This window comes from Microcaecilia unicolor, chromosome 6 (genome assembly GCF_901765095.1).
Source record: "Microcaecilia unicolor chromosome 6, aMicUni1.1, whole genome shotgun sequence".
NCBI lineage: Eukaryota > Metazoa > Chordata > Amphibia > Gymnophiona > Siphonopidae > Microcaecilia > Microcaecilia unicolor.
The window spans coordinates 190,085,700-190,101,313 of NC_044036.1; the positions used below are offsets into that span (position 1 = coordinate 190,085,700).

The 15,614-nt window shown below is 44.5% G+C and overlaps 1 protein-coding gene across 1 annotated transcript; it reads right to left on the reverse strand.

The window, feature by feature from the left end:
• Positions 1–13,155: 13,155 nt before the first annotated feature.
• Positions 13,156–15,040, reverse strand: BRK1 (BRICK1 subunit of SCAR/WAVE actin nucleating complex). Its single transcript, XM_030207228.1, has 3 exons — positions 14,792–15,040; positions 14,544–14,626; positions 13,156–13,931 (listed from the first exon to the last, which is right to left on the reverse strand). Exons 1-3 carry the CDS (start codon positions 14,907–14,909, stop codon positions 13,905–13,907), a joined length of 228 nt encoding a protein of 75 aa, XP_030063088.1. The 5' UTR covers positions 14,910–15,040; the 3' UTR covers positions 13,156–13,904.
• Between the last annotated feature and the right edge of the window lie 574 nt (positions 15,041–15,614).

Genomic DNA, 15,614 nt, shown 5'->3' on the forward strand with positions numbered 1-15,614 from the left:
CAGAAATTATATCTGTTCTTTCCTGTCCTCTTTGAGCTACAAGATCCCTTCCCCAACCCATAACAAGGGCCACCAATTAGCCCTGCTCACCTTTAGCAGTAATTAAATCACAGACCCCACAATTAGGCTATCAGACGTATGTTGGGAAGAAACACTCTGGTCTGATCACTGCAGATGCTCTTTTACAATTAATTGGAACCCACTTAAAGAAAGTCTCTCCAACCTATAACAACAACACTACACTTCTAGAAGGAATATAGACCCCAATATTTTCTGGGATGCCATTTTACCTGAAGATGGAGCACTGGATCGGGAAACAGACTGGCCCAAAACAAGCCTCGAGATCCTGGATGAAATAGCACCCCTCCGCACTATAACCAAGCTATAAATGGTGATAGCTATGAAGGGTGATAAATGGTTCACTCAAGATCTATTGAATCTAAATTGTGAATGCAGAAAACTTGAGCCCAAACGGTACATTCAATCCATCCAGGAACAAGTGACAATTGGCAGTCCAATCTTACAAAAAAGCAACAACCCTAGCCAGGAAAAAATAGTACTCGGAGCTAATCCAAAAAGTGGACAACAATACAAAACAACTGTTCTCCCTAGACAAATCACATTTCGTCTTCAAAATCAGTAGACTCGGGGAGTGCACAACCCCCTACACACTTCCAAGAAAAATCTACCAAGCTCAGAGCAGGCTAGGCTTCCCTCGTACTACCAACAAAGGCTTCAACTCACTAGTCGTCCCGTCTCCCAAATCAGGCCTGGACAGTAATATGACACTATGAAATAGTCCAACCGCCAGATTATTCTCAATGTATGCTTAATGAAAAAGGCCCCATCAGCATTTCATGGTGAAATAAGAGGGTGGGGGTGGGGTAAGGAGACACTGAGAACAGCAGAGGGGGCAGGAAAAGATGTTATGAATAAAGGATGTTATGGCAAGGGAGAGAACAGAGGCTGATGGATTGAATGCCAATTATCACACAGAAATTTCTCCCAAAGCTTGACCGAAATTATTATCACACCAATACCCAAAGACCCTAGACAACCAATACAACAGATTTCCACCTATAGACCAGTTGCCTCCATCCATTTCTTCACTAAATTAATGGAGGGAATGGTGACCCTTCAAACTTTATTACATTTGTATCCCACACTTTCCCACCTATTTGCAGGCTCAATGTGGCTTACATACAGGGGTGTGCTGATAAAATTTTTAACAACAGGCTCTTTCTCCGGACGTAGCCAACTCTGCAGTTGGAAGGGCCAGGAGTGGCCGGGTGGTGGGGGGGGGGGGGGGAGCAACACTTGCCTCTCTCTCCTCCCTCCCTTCGTGCGGGCACGCTAGGCATACCTTTGCTGGCAACCAATAAATGGACTGCCACCACTCTCAACGTCTTGCTCTGAGCATCATGCTGAAATTTCTCACACATGCTGGAGAAGTCCCAGCCTGCTGCTCAGAGCTGGAAACAAGGAGCTGGGAGCAGCAGCAGTCTATTTACTTGGCTGGCAGGGCTCAGCATCCCCACCAGCAAAGTAAAAGAGAATTCAGCAGGGGTCCCAAGCCCACATTTTGGGAGCCAGTTGTTAAAGTAGCCATGGAGGGCCCTACTTTAACAACCGGCTCCCAAAATTCTTAAAAACTTAACAACCGGCTCTTGCGAGCCTGTGAGAGCCTGCTCCAGCACACCACTGCTTACATAGTACCGTAAAGGCGTTCGCCAAGTCTGGTAGAGAAACAAATACATGGTGATGTTGTGGTCGATTAAGGTTCAGGCACAATGGGGATCGAAGAGAGGAGAGGTTATATAGTGTTCTCTGCCATCTGGGTTTGCATAACATCCTCCCAGCACCTCAATCTGGATTCTGCGTGCTCTTCAGCAAATAAACAGTCTTGTCCTCCCTACTGGACAATGCCCATCTTCTGCTAAGCGAAGGTAAAAGTGCACTATTACTCCAATTTGATCTGTCCTCAGCGTTTGATTTAGTAGACCACACTCTCCTGCTAAGGAACCCTGAGGAACTGGGAATCACAGGGCACATATTTAACTGGTTCAGAGGCTTTTTTGGAAAACAGATTGTACAGGACTAAACTTCACACAGATCTATCCCTAAATTAGAACAATGGGTGTGCAATCCCACGGGGCTTTCCTCTTTACCTGGTACTATTTCAGTGTGTTCCTGTGACCCTTAAGCACACTATTGGACAGTAATGGCTTCCTCCACTACATCTATGTGGACGATTTCACAGTGCTAATCCCCATTCTTTCGACCCTCGAAAGTGACACACCTAGGATCCAACAATGCATTAACTTATTAGAACAATGGGGGCAGGGGGGGTCATGTGATGGCAGCTGCTTGAACAGACTCCTGAAAGCTCAGCTCTGCTCTCTCATCCGAAAAAAAAGCTTTTTTACACCCCCCCCTCCCCCCCCCCCGGGATGGGTTAATACCTATGACCTGGTTCACTATGTGTGCAGTGTCAGAGATTCAGTTTGCAGCGAGACTGGAGATGCAAAGCGCCGAGTGTGTCTTGTTATGCCGATTTGGTTGGCTGGCCTTGGCAAGGAGCAGGCCACAAGCAGCATGCGCAAGGTGGTGGCTCAACAGCGAGACTCTCCTGTAGCACATGTTCCAGAGGATACTATCCAAACATCTATGTGACATATGTCTACGTTGCTAGATGACAAGCTTGCTAAATTACATGCTGCTATGGATGAGCCATCCTTCGGTGACTGGCCAGGCGGTGTGTATACAGCAAGCAGAGGAGTGAATCTCTGCCCAAGAGGACTGAGTTCAATCCCTAGAAGATCGGAGGGGAGTGCTGGAAAGGCAGCATAAACAATTAATGGAGAGAGTAAGAAGACCACGAAAATCAGGGGCCTGCCGGAAGCTATCAAGGATACGGATTTGATGGAAATAGCAGAGCGATGGTTGCCTGAAGCGTTTGGGCTCCCAAAGGACGTGGGCCCGGTGCACGTGGAAGAGAGCGCACCGGGTGGGGAGCAGAAGAGAGGATGCCGCTAGGCCACGTCCAGTCATTGTCCACTACTTGAACTACGCCATCAAAGCACGGCTTCTGGAGTTATACAAGCGAATGTGCTCTCTGGATTACAAAGGATCTAAGTTGCAGTTGTTCCAGAACTATTCACTATGAGTTTCAGAACGGAAGATCCTGGCACCCTTTTGCTCTCAGCTATTTAATAAAGGCATCAAGTTTGCATTTCAATACCCAGCTAGAGTGAGGCTGGTTCATAACCGCACTTTGGTCCTTACCTCCGCTGCAGAGCTGCAAGCCGTCATAGATCAGCTTCCGCCCTCCTGAGTTTTTGAGTCTTTGCAAAATGAACACAATAAGACCTTTTTCTTTTGGTGGACCTACAACGGCTTGAAACTTGGACACGGAAGACCTGCAGAGGAATGCTCTGGACACCATGCTTGCTGCTTCTGCTACGAGATGTTATAACAGATTATTTTGGTTGCTCACCCATAGGCCTTGTTCTGTACTGGTATAACCTGCATACTCCAGAAGGTTCAGAACAGGGAAATTGCTACTCATTTACTGCTAGATTTAGCTGGAGGTTACTTTATAGGTGTCTAACATGTTTTACTGTTTCTTAAGGGGAGTGGGGGATAGGGAGAGCGGGGGAGCTAGAGCAGTAGCACAGGATGGGTGGGGTTGGAGTACAGCTTGGGTATGGGGTTCTTATTAAGGGTTGGAGGGGGTTTTGGAGTTGTATGGGATTGTGTGTGGTAGGGGGGGTTGGATGCTCACAATGGAGAAGGGTAGTTAGTGGGGTTCCTCAGGGGTCTGTGCTAGGACCGCTGCTTTTTAATATATTTATAAATGATTTAGAGATGGGAGTAACTAGCGAGGTAATTAAATTTGCTGATGACACAAAGTTATTCAAAGTCGTTAACTCGCGACAGGATTGTGAAAAATTACAAGAGGACCTTACGAGACTGGGAGACTGGGCGGCTAAATGGCAGATGACGTTTAATGTGAGCAAGTGCAAGGTGATGCATGTGGGAAAAAAGAACCCGAATTATAGCTACGTCATGCAAGGTTCCACGTTAGGAGTTACGGACCAAGAAAGGGATCTGGGTGTCGTCGTCGATAACACACTGAAACCTTCTGCTCAGTGTGCTGCTGCGGCAAGGAAAGCGAATAGAATGTTGGGTATTATTAGGAAAGGTATGGAAAACAGGTGTGAGGATGTTATAATGCCGTTGTATCGCTCCATGGTGCGACCGCACCTTGAGTATTGTGTTCAATTCTGGTCGCCGCATCTCAAGAAAGATATAGTAGAATTGGAAAAGGTGCAGCAAAGGGCGACTAAAATGATAGCGGGGATGGGACGACTTCCCTATAAAGAAAGACTAAGGAGGCTAGGGCTATTCAGCTTGGAGAAGAGACGGCTGAGGGGAGACATGATAGAGGTATATAAAATAATGAGTGGAGTGGAACAGGTGGATGTGAAGCGTTTGTTCACGCTTTCCAAAATTACTAGGACTAGGGGGCATGCGATTAAACTACAGTGTAGTAAATTTAAAACAAATCGGAGAAAATTTTTCTTCACCCAACGTGTAATTAAACTCTAGAATTCATTGCCGGAAAATGTGGTGAAGGCGGTTAGCTTAGCAGAGTTTTAAAAGGAGTTGGACGGTTTCCTAAAGGACAAGTCCATAAACCACTACTAAACGGACTTGGAAAAATCCAAAATTCCAGGAATAACATGTATAGAATGTTTGTACGTTTGGGAAGCTTGCCAGGTGCCCTTGGCCTGGATTGGCCGCTGTCGTGGACAAGATGCTGGGCTCGACGGACCCTTGGTTTTTTCCAGTATGGCATTACTTATGTACTTAATGTATGGGACAGATCTGCTTGGGGAGGGATGTATGAATTGTGTGCTTGGGGGATGCGTGAATGGGGAGTTTGTTTGCTTACTGGTTCTGTTGCTAGAAATGGGAGGGGCATGAAGGGGATTCACCGTGTTCTTCAGGGGGTTACAAAAAGGTATTCCTTTGATGAGAAAGAAGGCTGTCTTACTTTGGGCGGGATGGACTAGCTGGGATGCCGTCCTTGGCCCTTGAAAGGTTTGAACTATACTATACTAAAAGCTCCTTGCTTGAGTGGCGGGATGAGTGACCTGCGAATTGCCACTTTGAATGTGGATGGGATTCACTCGCCTGTGAAGCGTACAAAGATTTTAAACTATGCCAAACGATTCCGGGCCGATATCCTACTCTTGCAGGAGACCCACTTCACCAATTCTGAACATGGCAAGCTGAAGAGAGATTGGGTTGGAGATCTGATATCTGCTTCTTATAATGGTATACAGCAGGGGCTGGCGATCCTCATTCGTAAAAAATTAGACTTCTTATGCCACAAGACCATTTCAAACCCGGAGGGGCGGTACATGATCTGGATGGGGGAAATTCAGGTGAAAAGAATAGCCCTCTGTTCTGTGTATGCTCCAAATGTATAAGACCACAAATTTTTCCCCAACCCACTAGCCAAATTGGTTTCGCTTTGACTATCCACTGGCAATAGGGGGGGATTTTAATACTACAGCTGTCCCCTTCTTCAACGGCAGCCTCCCAAAAGCCCAGCCTAAACAATTTGAGGCATGAGGAATTAATTTCCTCCAACAGGAATTAAACCTCCTTGATATCTGGAGGGTATTACACCCTGAAGAAGTAATTTTACATTTTTTTCCCCAGGTACACAAAGTACGTGCCCACTTGGACTACATACTTCTTTCCTCCTTTCTTTTGTCGGTAGTTAGAAAAGCCGACATAAGAAGACAGGGTGGTGTCCGGACCATGGCATGGCCTGGGTGGAGATACAGTGCAATCCTCTTAAGTGCAAGGATCTGGGACCAAAGAAATGCATGCAGTTAACCGGAGCGTGCACTTAACCGTTGTGACCCAAAGAAGCTTGACATCCGATAAACATATGTACAGTACTGTTTATTATTATACATACAGTATACAGTCTTTGTTAACTGACGTTAGGCTTACTTGAAGTAATCAGTTATAGTCCTCTGTACACTATTGGGTCTGTGAGTTCCATAGACTACATCTGCCAGACGGTAAAAACTGTCATAGCACTGCCATCGTGGCCTCCAGATAGGCCCGCACGGTGTTGAGAATCTCCAGTGCTCTTGCAAAAGTGACAGGAGGAGGTTGTTGAATTTCTTCAGCATGTGCCTTGCTGCTCATTTCATCATCTGTTTCATCATCAGCCACTGTTGCCTGTGTGTAGGCGCATATCTCGACATCAGTGCTGTCAGCTGTTTGTAGATTGTAATCAACAGCTACGTAGCAATGAAACTCCTCTTCAGTAACACCGGCTGGGATGTCAATAACCTGTTCATCTGACGCGTTTGCAACAGCTGCATCTGTTTCATCCCTCTCCACATCCTTAACAAAGCTTGCCCGCTTGCAGCAGTTCACAATGGTTGCCTGTGTAACATGATTCCAGGCTTCTTTCTGCATATGTAGGGAATCCAACAGTGATAGATTACGAGCCAGTTCAACAGCACGTTTATCCTTGCCAGTCTGGTCATCCATAATGCTCATCAGACGACATAGCACAAGAGCCCGATAATGTTGTTTGAAATTGGCTATTATGCCCTGATCCATAGGTTGGATCAGAGAGGTAGTGTTTGGTGGCAGGAAGACCACCTTGACGTTAGACAGCATCACATCATCCCTGTGTGCAGCACAATTATCACAAAGCAACAAAATCTGACGCTTTTGTGCCTGCATTCTAGTGTCTAACTTCTTTAGCCACTGCTTCCAAATTTCCCCCGTCATCCATGAATTTGCATTAGCCTCGTATGACACAGGAAGTTGCTTAACTTTCTTGAAGCAACGGGGCTATTTGCTGTTTCCAATGACAAGGGGTTCCAACTTCTCACTCCCATCCAGTAGAAACCGTTTTCATCAGCATTGAAAATGTCACGAGGTGCAAACTCGTTCAAGATGGTAGGAAGAACTGAAACAACCCAATTTTCAGCACCAAAGTCATCAGCATCTTGTTTCTCACCATGCTGTTTCTTGAATTTTATGTTGTTCCACTCCTTCCATCTTTCCAACCATCCAACAGTGGCTTTGAATTCATTTAGTCCAAGAGTTTCAGCTAGCTGATTAGCTTTCTCCATAAACAGTGGACCACTGACAGGAAACTGTCTGCTTCTGACTCGAGAAAACCACCAAAGAAGAGCATCTTCTACCTCCTCAGCTTTTCCTGCCCGTTTTCGTTTCTGTTGTGGATTTGTATTGTTTTGCCAGTCTTCCAGAAGCTGGTCTTTCTGCTTCAAGACACGTGAAATTTGACTGGGATTGACACCATATTCTTTAGAAATTGATGCTTGACTTTGTTTGCTTTCTAATTTTTAAAGAACTTCTATTCATTCAGTCAGTGTTAAAGTCTTACAGTTGTGTGACAACAACCCCAGTGTACACTCTAACAACATTCTTTCGCTTATTCTGCCTGTGGCAGTTAAAGGGGCGGTATATTTGAAATCTCGTTGGTTGTCACGCGCCAATCGGCTTCCATATTCCGTGTGCACGCTTATGCGGAGTCTTTTCTGCAGAGGAGCGGTCTTAAACCATGCATATAAGCGAAACTTGCACTTATCAGTGGTGCGCTAAACTGAAGTTTGTCCCCATAGAAACTGATTGTGCCAAAAACGGGACCGAAGTACGGCATGCAGTTAAACAGAGCATGCGCTTATCTGACGTACACTTAAATGGAGTGCACTGTAGTTGGTTATTTTGTTTGTTTTGTTTTTCTCACAGTTACATGGGAGGCTGGCAGATGAACCCCTCTTTCTACTTGGATGCTGATTTTAAGAGGTTCCTGGTGGAGGAGTGGGGTCACTACCTCGGGGATAATGACCTGTTGGATGTTGATCCGGTGGTCTATTGGGAGGCCAAGAAAGCTGTTCTTCTGGGAAAATAATAGAGTACAGTGCCCAAAAATGGAAAACACAGGACCGGGATCTGCTTGCCCTGGCATGTCAGCTTCATTCTATCTGAGCGCTGCTAGTGAGGGGAGGGCCAGAGAATGTTCAACAAGAATATCTAGATATTAGACACTGGATCAATCATATTTTAAATCAAAGGGCCATACGAGACACACAGATATATAATATTGGTTGCATAAATAGGGAAACAAGGCAGGAAGGCTCCTGGCCACTCTGATTCGTAATAGATCTCCTAAACAAGTGATCACTAAGATAAATTAGGAATACTAACCACTAAGGAGGAGGCCATTCAGACTGCTTTTGTTGATTTTTACATAACTTTTTATGATAAAAGGCACTGTGATATGGAAAAAAGGGAAGAGTTCTTCAGGGGGCTGGAGCTCCCCATTATCTCAGGCCCAGTTAGATAGTCTTAATGCCCCCGTCACTGGGCCTGAAATTCAACAAACACTGAAGCACCTTAAACTAGCAAAAGCTCCGGGACCAGATGGGCTGGGTCCAGAATATTATAAAATATTAGGTCTTTATATTGTTGGCCCCGTTCAGACACTTTGTCAGACACTGTTTTTGCCAGGACAGGAAGGCGGTAGGTTAACGCATGCAACTATCGTAATTTTCCCCTAATTGGAAAGGGATACGGAATTCTTGGATTCCTATCGTCCTATAGTTTCTACGCCCCAAAGTGACCGATATAACTCTGTCTTCCTTAACTATTCACAATGTAACCATAATCGTAATGTAACAAACTGTATTTCCATTATTTACAATGTATTGTAAGCCACACTGAGCCCGCAAATAGGTGGGAAAATGTGGGATACAAATGCAACTAAATAAAAAATAAAATAAATAAATTTCCCTTAAGCTTTTTGCCAGCATACTGGCATCCCATCTGGGGAAATTATTACCCGTATTGGTGTGTGTTGATCAAACTGGATTTGTTCCTGGTAGATATGCATCCACAAACATATTGAGAGCGCTGAGTGCGATACAGGCAAAGGGAGGGAAGCCAGGGGACGCTATCATTACTAGCTTAACTGCTGGCTGTGTTCACATCAGGCTCTGCAACTTAGATTCAATAATTACATTTTCTGCCTATTTACAACCCAAACTTTTATTGACTGCTGCTCAGTCTGTCTTCAGGCACCAGTTGCCAATCTTACTTTGAACTTCTTCTATTTATTTTGGATGGAGAAAGGAAATTTTATCTTCCCTTCACAGTGCAAATAACTCTCCTCATGCCCTGTGATTGGAGATGGATCCTTATTTACATCTAACCCTCCTGGACAGCAAAGAAAAAGCCTACAGCAATCTGCTTCAATTGGACCATCCAAGAATATCAGAACCAGAAACTCTAAAATTCATACCTGCAATCCGTGAGTCAAAACTTTATTTTAACTGTATAATCTATTTCTAAAACTCTGAATCTGTTAGATTCCTTAAAACTAAACGTAAATATCATCAATCCCCTCTACAAAGCAATTCACATAGAAGTGCTAAGTACAGCCATTTGTTTTCCTATGTTGCTAGAAGCCTTTGATCTCACAGGCCTGGTCTGAATTTACAACTTTAAAAAGGTCTGTTTCTGTCAGAATATTTAAAGCCTTAACCCTGCATTTGCCAACTATCAAGATTGTGAACTCCACAGAGTGGACAGTAGTGCCATCCAGTGAAATTTTGCCTAACTAGTTTCTGATTAGTTTCCGGCGCACTGTTCTTTTGAACCGTGGAACAGCTTTGATCCGCGTGGGAGGAAGCCGTGTCGGAGTCCGACGACCACCACAGCTCCAGGGACACGGGGCGCAGCGGGCCCTTCGCCGCCTGCCGAGTGGAATGACGCTCTCCCTCCCGGTGCTGCGATGCCGGTAGCTTGCTCATTGCAGGCGGTTGCTGTTCCCCGACGTGAATACTCGCTGGTACGCCGAACTTATGGCGGGTGATCAAGGCTAATGGCTCGGGATTGTGGGGCAGTGCAGGAGCTAAGGTTTTAGGCAGCCATCTATCTTCGTGACATCACTTCCTCTCCACTCTATCTCCTTTTTAAATTCCGATGCCAGCAGCCTGGTCCCACCCTGGTTAAGGTGGAGACCATCCTTTTGGAATACGCTCCCCCTTCCCCAGAATGTTGCCCAGTTCCTAACAAATCTAAAACCCTCCTCCCTGCACTGAGACTCCAGAGCTCTGCCTGTCTCTTGGGCCCTGCGCGTGGAACGGGTAGCATTTCAGAAAATGCTACCCTAGAGGATCTGGATTTGAGCTTTATACCCAAGAGACTAAATTTGGCTTCCAGAACCTCTCTCCCACATTTTTCTATGTCATTGGTACCCACATGTACCAAGACAGCCGGCTCCTCCCCAGCACTATCTAAAATCCTATCTAGGTGACGCGTGAGGTCCTCCACCATCGCACCAGGCAGGCAAGTCACCAGGCGATCCTCACGTCCACCAGCCACCCAGCTATCTATATGCCTAATGATCGAATCACCAACTACAACAGCTGTCCTAACCTTTCCCTCTTGGTCAGCACTTGGAGGGGGATGGGGGAGGAATGATAAAGAGGGGCAAAGATTGGGAGGGGATAATGGATGGGAGCAGTACATGGGTTTGCCTGGAGGTGATGTTTGTATTAAAAAGAAGAGTGTGTGGGTATGTATAAAAAGGAGAGGAAGAATGCTGGAAAGGAATATAGAGAAGTATTATATAGAAGGCTGAATGGCTAAAACTGTGCTTGGAACCTGGTATCAAAAGAAGATACTGACCTTGCAGAAAACACATATGATGAAAAAAAGAACATGCAAAGAAGATGGATGGGAACTGTTATTCTGCTGTGGTGCCAGAGTCATGGAAAGCTGGGGCAATGATGTTAATACATAAAGCTGTCCCCCTGGTGGAAAGGAAATTTATCACAGATCTAATGGAAGATATTTAACAGTTCTTGGAAATCTTTGGAATAACAGGTTTTGTTGTGCTCAGTATATTTTCCCACAGGAATAAATTATTTTTTATAATTTTATTTAGCAAAAATGGAGGCAACCTCTGTTATTTCAAAAAGTGACTTTAATGCGAAGATGTGTTCTCAGAATTATGTAATCAGAAGGGAACTTGTTACATCTGGGGGAAAGAAATGTACTCATATTTTTAGGTTGCATCCCTCCCAAAACAGTGGGATCATCTTTTTCCTCATGTAAAAACAGTACAAATAGGGCAGATCGTGTGATAATGCCATTTTGGTTTGCATGAGTATGGGGAAAGATTGTTGTGGTGGGCCTTCATGAGAATCCCAAATTTGTAGAATATATTCAGCAATAATGGCAAGAGTATGTGAATTTCAATGAGACCCATATTATTTTTTATACATAATAATAATATAGTTCCACACTGGCATCATTCCATCATTGGGGCCATCTTGGCTGAGGACCCAAGGGCCAATTTAGGTACTCTAATATCCCTAACCAAACAAGTCCAGAATTACATGTATCAAGTAGTGCCTACAGGTCACAGGGTATCCCTATTTCAGGCCCCATCATGAAAGCACAGGCCAAAAAATTTGACCGACAGCTAAATGGGAAGAATCAACATTCAAAGCCAGTAACAGATGGCATGCCTTTTCTTAAATCTGTCAAACCACCAGTCCAGTCCCTGTCTCAGGGGAGAGCCCAAGGATGCAGCATATTCTTACCCAAAAGAACTTTTAAAAAAATGCTGGAAGACTCATCTCTTTGATAAAATTTACTGTAAGGATCAATACACATGAAGTACACACTCACTGTTCCAGAAATACACCAATACAGTCTTTTCTGAACTCTCATCCCCCATAATTTTATCACACTTAAACCTTCACTCACAGAAAATGTTATACCGAATGTTCTTTTGCTAAGGTTCTATTGCCCTATTAATTTCCCGTTGTCTCTTTCCATTGTTCCATCGTTCTTTTCCTTGTCCTATTCCCTAACAATACCTTGACTCTGTCTTCGCTTAACTTCTCACAATGTAATCCATAACTGATTTGTAACAAATTGTATTTCTGTTATTTACAATGTATTGTAAGCCACACTGAGCCCGCAAATAGGTGGGAAAATGTGGGAAACAAATGCAATAAAATAAATAAATAGACTGAGGATCAAGTGTAAATTGTGATGAAACGGGATGGTGCTTCAAAATGTTACCAGATCGTACACTAGCAGCAAAAGATGATTTACACAAACAGGAAGGCCTTAAACAAAGGGCAAGGTAACCATTTTTTTTGTGTGTAAATAATTGGGGCAGTCAAAGTGAAACCACTCATGATTGGGAAGTCAAAAATCACCCAGGTGTTTTCATCATGTGAATATGAAATCTTTGGCCTTTGAAAACACAAACAGAAGGAATGTTTGGATGAACTCTTCAATCTTTACAGACTGGTTTCATAAATCCTTTGTTCCAGCAGTTAGAGCATCTACTTACATTTAAACAAGAGAAAGACCCACAACTAATATGTATGAAATAGATTTACAGACAATAGATGTGGTACTTACAAATTTATCTCATGCTTATTGTGGGCATTTTGAAAACCTGACTAGCTAGGTCTGTCCCTAGACCTGTGTTGAGAACCCCTGTTTTACAGAATTTACCTTCACGTGTAGTAGTACTACGAACCTCCCTGTTCTCTTATGTCCTTGCCATTTTCCCTTTAAGTCATCATCCACTCCTATCTAGGGTAAATATAAAAACTGTTTAAAATATCTTTCTTCTGACAACCCAACTCCTCCTTTAATTCTTACTATGGTTAGTTACTTTGATCTTTCTTTTCATTTATATATCTTGATTTTTAGTACAATATTCCTGGGAATTTCCCAGTTCATTTGATCTGTAAACCGTACTGAATGCAGTAGGCATGTGTGGGTATAAATGTCCCCTAACGTAATGCAATATCTAAAGCAAGTTTTAGCCTCTGGACAATACACTCCTTGGTTAGAACCTTTGACAATGAAGCTACCCCTTTTGTCTCCCTTTGTTTGTCCTGGCAATTTTGGTGTGCAAAACTGTCTGGTGACTGAACCTTGCCTTCCCTGGCTCATGGGTTCTAAATCCCACTACTGCTCCTTCTGATCTTAGGTACAGATACATACTCATCTCACTGTCTCCGACAAGTCACTGCACTGGGTAACAACTAATAACTAAAGCAAAGCTTTTTTTTATTGTGGAAACACAAATGAAAGACATTTTTACATTTAAAAGAACAAAAAAGACTTAGAAAACTCTGAAACACCCCCAATATAGTTCAAATTGGCACATGATTGATCTGTCTATAATGCATGCTCTCCACACTGCCCAATGTTCCTTGAAACCTTCTGTACAACGTGTTGAGAGGACGTGCTGCAAGAACCCAGCACTATGGCAGGAGAGGAATCTGTCCTACCCCGGGCCTTCAGGTTAGAGCTGTTTCCCTTCTGGTCATTTACATTAAAAAATCCAAAGATTAGAGAGGAAGGGCCGTTTATTTCTAATAAAAAGCAACTGGGTAGAGCTGATGCCTTTATAAAGGGTCACAAATGCAAGCTATGAACTTCAATGAGCTGACAGTTCGTATTTTGTAAAGTCAGCTGCATAAATGGATCAGATCTATCCAATTACATTATTAGTTTTAAATAATTATACAAATTTGGTTTTAAACATCCACATTCTACAGCTGTTTTCCTGAATATGCACAAGAGGTTGCCAACAACTGTGAAGCATGAACCATCAAGATGTCGTTCAGATAACATTAGGTAATTTTGCAATAGAGAGAATGTTGGAAACCCCAAAGCAATGACCACATGGTCAGGAAATCATACAAGCAATCCCTGTTAAAACTGAAGAAGAAAAGTAGGGGCTGAGAATTAACGCTGTACACATCCAGTAGCATCTTCCTGGCCTTCATCTGTTATGTGAGAGTCTCACCTTTTGTTACCTGCCAGGGAAGAGATAACAATGAACGTATGTGTCAGTGCCTGCAAAAGAAAGCGCAGAAAAGCAAGCTAACCAAAATTGTATCGATCCAGCTCCAGCTGAGACAATGGCCTCTATGTGTGCTGGCTCAGCAATGTATTAATCTGTGCGGTACCACAGTGCGCTGAGCTTCAGCGCAGTGTTCTAATGCATGTGCTGAAAAAAAAGAAACTACTCCTAATACAGCAAATGAATAGCATGCATGCAAATTACAGAAACATTAAAAAAATGGGTCCTGACTGAAAATATAGAAGCAAGAACCCTGTGGTGTAATGTTATGCATGTTTGGTTTTTTGTACATTTCTTTTGTTTTTTTGTCCACACTCAACAATCAATATTGAAAAAGAATTGACAGGGAGAAGAAAAAAAAATACTCCTCCCTGAGGCTATATGGTGTAGGGCAACCGGCACAAGGAGGTTCACAACCAGAGAAACTCCAAAGCGGTGGCACCCCCTTCCCCCCATGAGCCATTACTTACCTGGCCCTAGGAAAGTATCCACAGCCCAGACCCCAAGCATACAACACCGACAGAGTACTAAGAGACACACATGTGCCACCCATAGCACCACTCACCCTGGCCTCTATGTACTCAATTCTTCTTTCTAAGGCTGTCAGCTTTTCATTGAGAGTCGCCAGCCGGGATCGACACGACATGTCTGAAAAGGAAAAAGAGAAACCATCCGTCAAGATGAAGCTAAAAGCCCCGGATAGGGGGAGAGGAAGGGACCGGGCTCTCTAGCAAAACCATATCACTGGCAGCTCGGGCCTCGGCTCTCTCCCTCTCCCACCCCGCTTCCCTCGGCCCCTCTCCAGTCCCTCACCGAAAGAGTTGAGGAAGTCGGCGATCTTCTTAATGCTACTGGTGATCACCTCAATATACTCGCGGTTCGCCCAATCCTGGTGGATCTCGCGTTGTACCGGATCCTCCGAGCTGGCCATGATCTGCCTGCCAGGAGTGCTTCTGTTCTGCTCTGCGAGATCTGCGGCCCCAAGGGCTGGTTGTTGGGTAAGTAATTTGCGGAACACAGAGAGTCCAACACTGGGCAAGTCAAGTACCACAGAGGAAAAGGCCAGAGCGCCACCATCTGCCTCATCGAGGTCCAGAGTAGCGAACAGCGCCACCTGCCGCCCCTCAAAGGTACAACACGACGCACAGAGAAGCTGAAGGAGGTCTATGTGTTAATTAAACCTAGGGGAGAGCTGAACCCAGAGAATCTCTTTCTTCTCCCATTTCCTCTCTCCGCCAGTCCGGCAAGGATAATTTTGTTTTCCCCAACCTAGCATCGCCATCTTTCTGGCCCCCTGTTCTACATAGGCGGCGTCGCTATGGGGTGACAAGTGGCACCCCCTCCCCCCCCCAAAAAATGGCTTGTAACCCTAATTTCATCGGGCAATTCGGTATTTATCCCTCTTCACCCCCCCTCCCGCGCGGTCGGTAGCTCTCTATTCCCTTCCTCCTCCCGTCGGTCCTCCAGCTTTTGGGTACCTTATGGGTCTCAATGGCCTACATTGCTGCCTGACCAAGGGTGGGGAAGAGGAAACATGCTGGATGGGGATTAAAGAGATGGCTCAGAGAGATGCAGTCAGAGACTGATTCAGGTGAGAGGTTGGAGAAGAGAAGGGGGGGGGGATGAGCAGAGGGGA

Excerpts from the sequence above, each read along its gene's own strand:
- BRK1 (XM_030207228.1), bottom strand. The coding sequence starts at position 14,909 with ATGGCCAGCTCGGAGGATCCGGTACAACGCGAGATCCACCAGGATTGG. Across the intron at positions 14,627-14,791 it reads CGACTTCCTCAACTCTTTCG|ACATGTCGTGTCGATCCCGG; the intron begins GTGAGGGACTGG and ends TTTCCTTTTCAG. Across the intron at positions 13,932-14,543 it reads TTGAGTACATAGAGGCCAGG|GTAACAAAAGGTGAGACTCT; the intron begins GTGAGTGGTGCT and ends CTTCCCTGGCAG.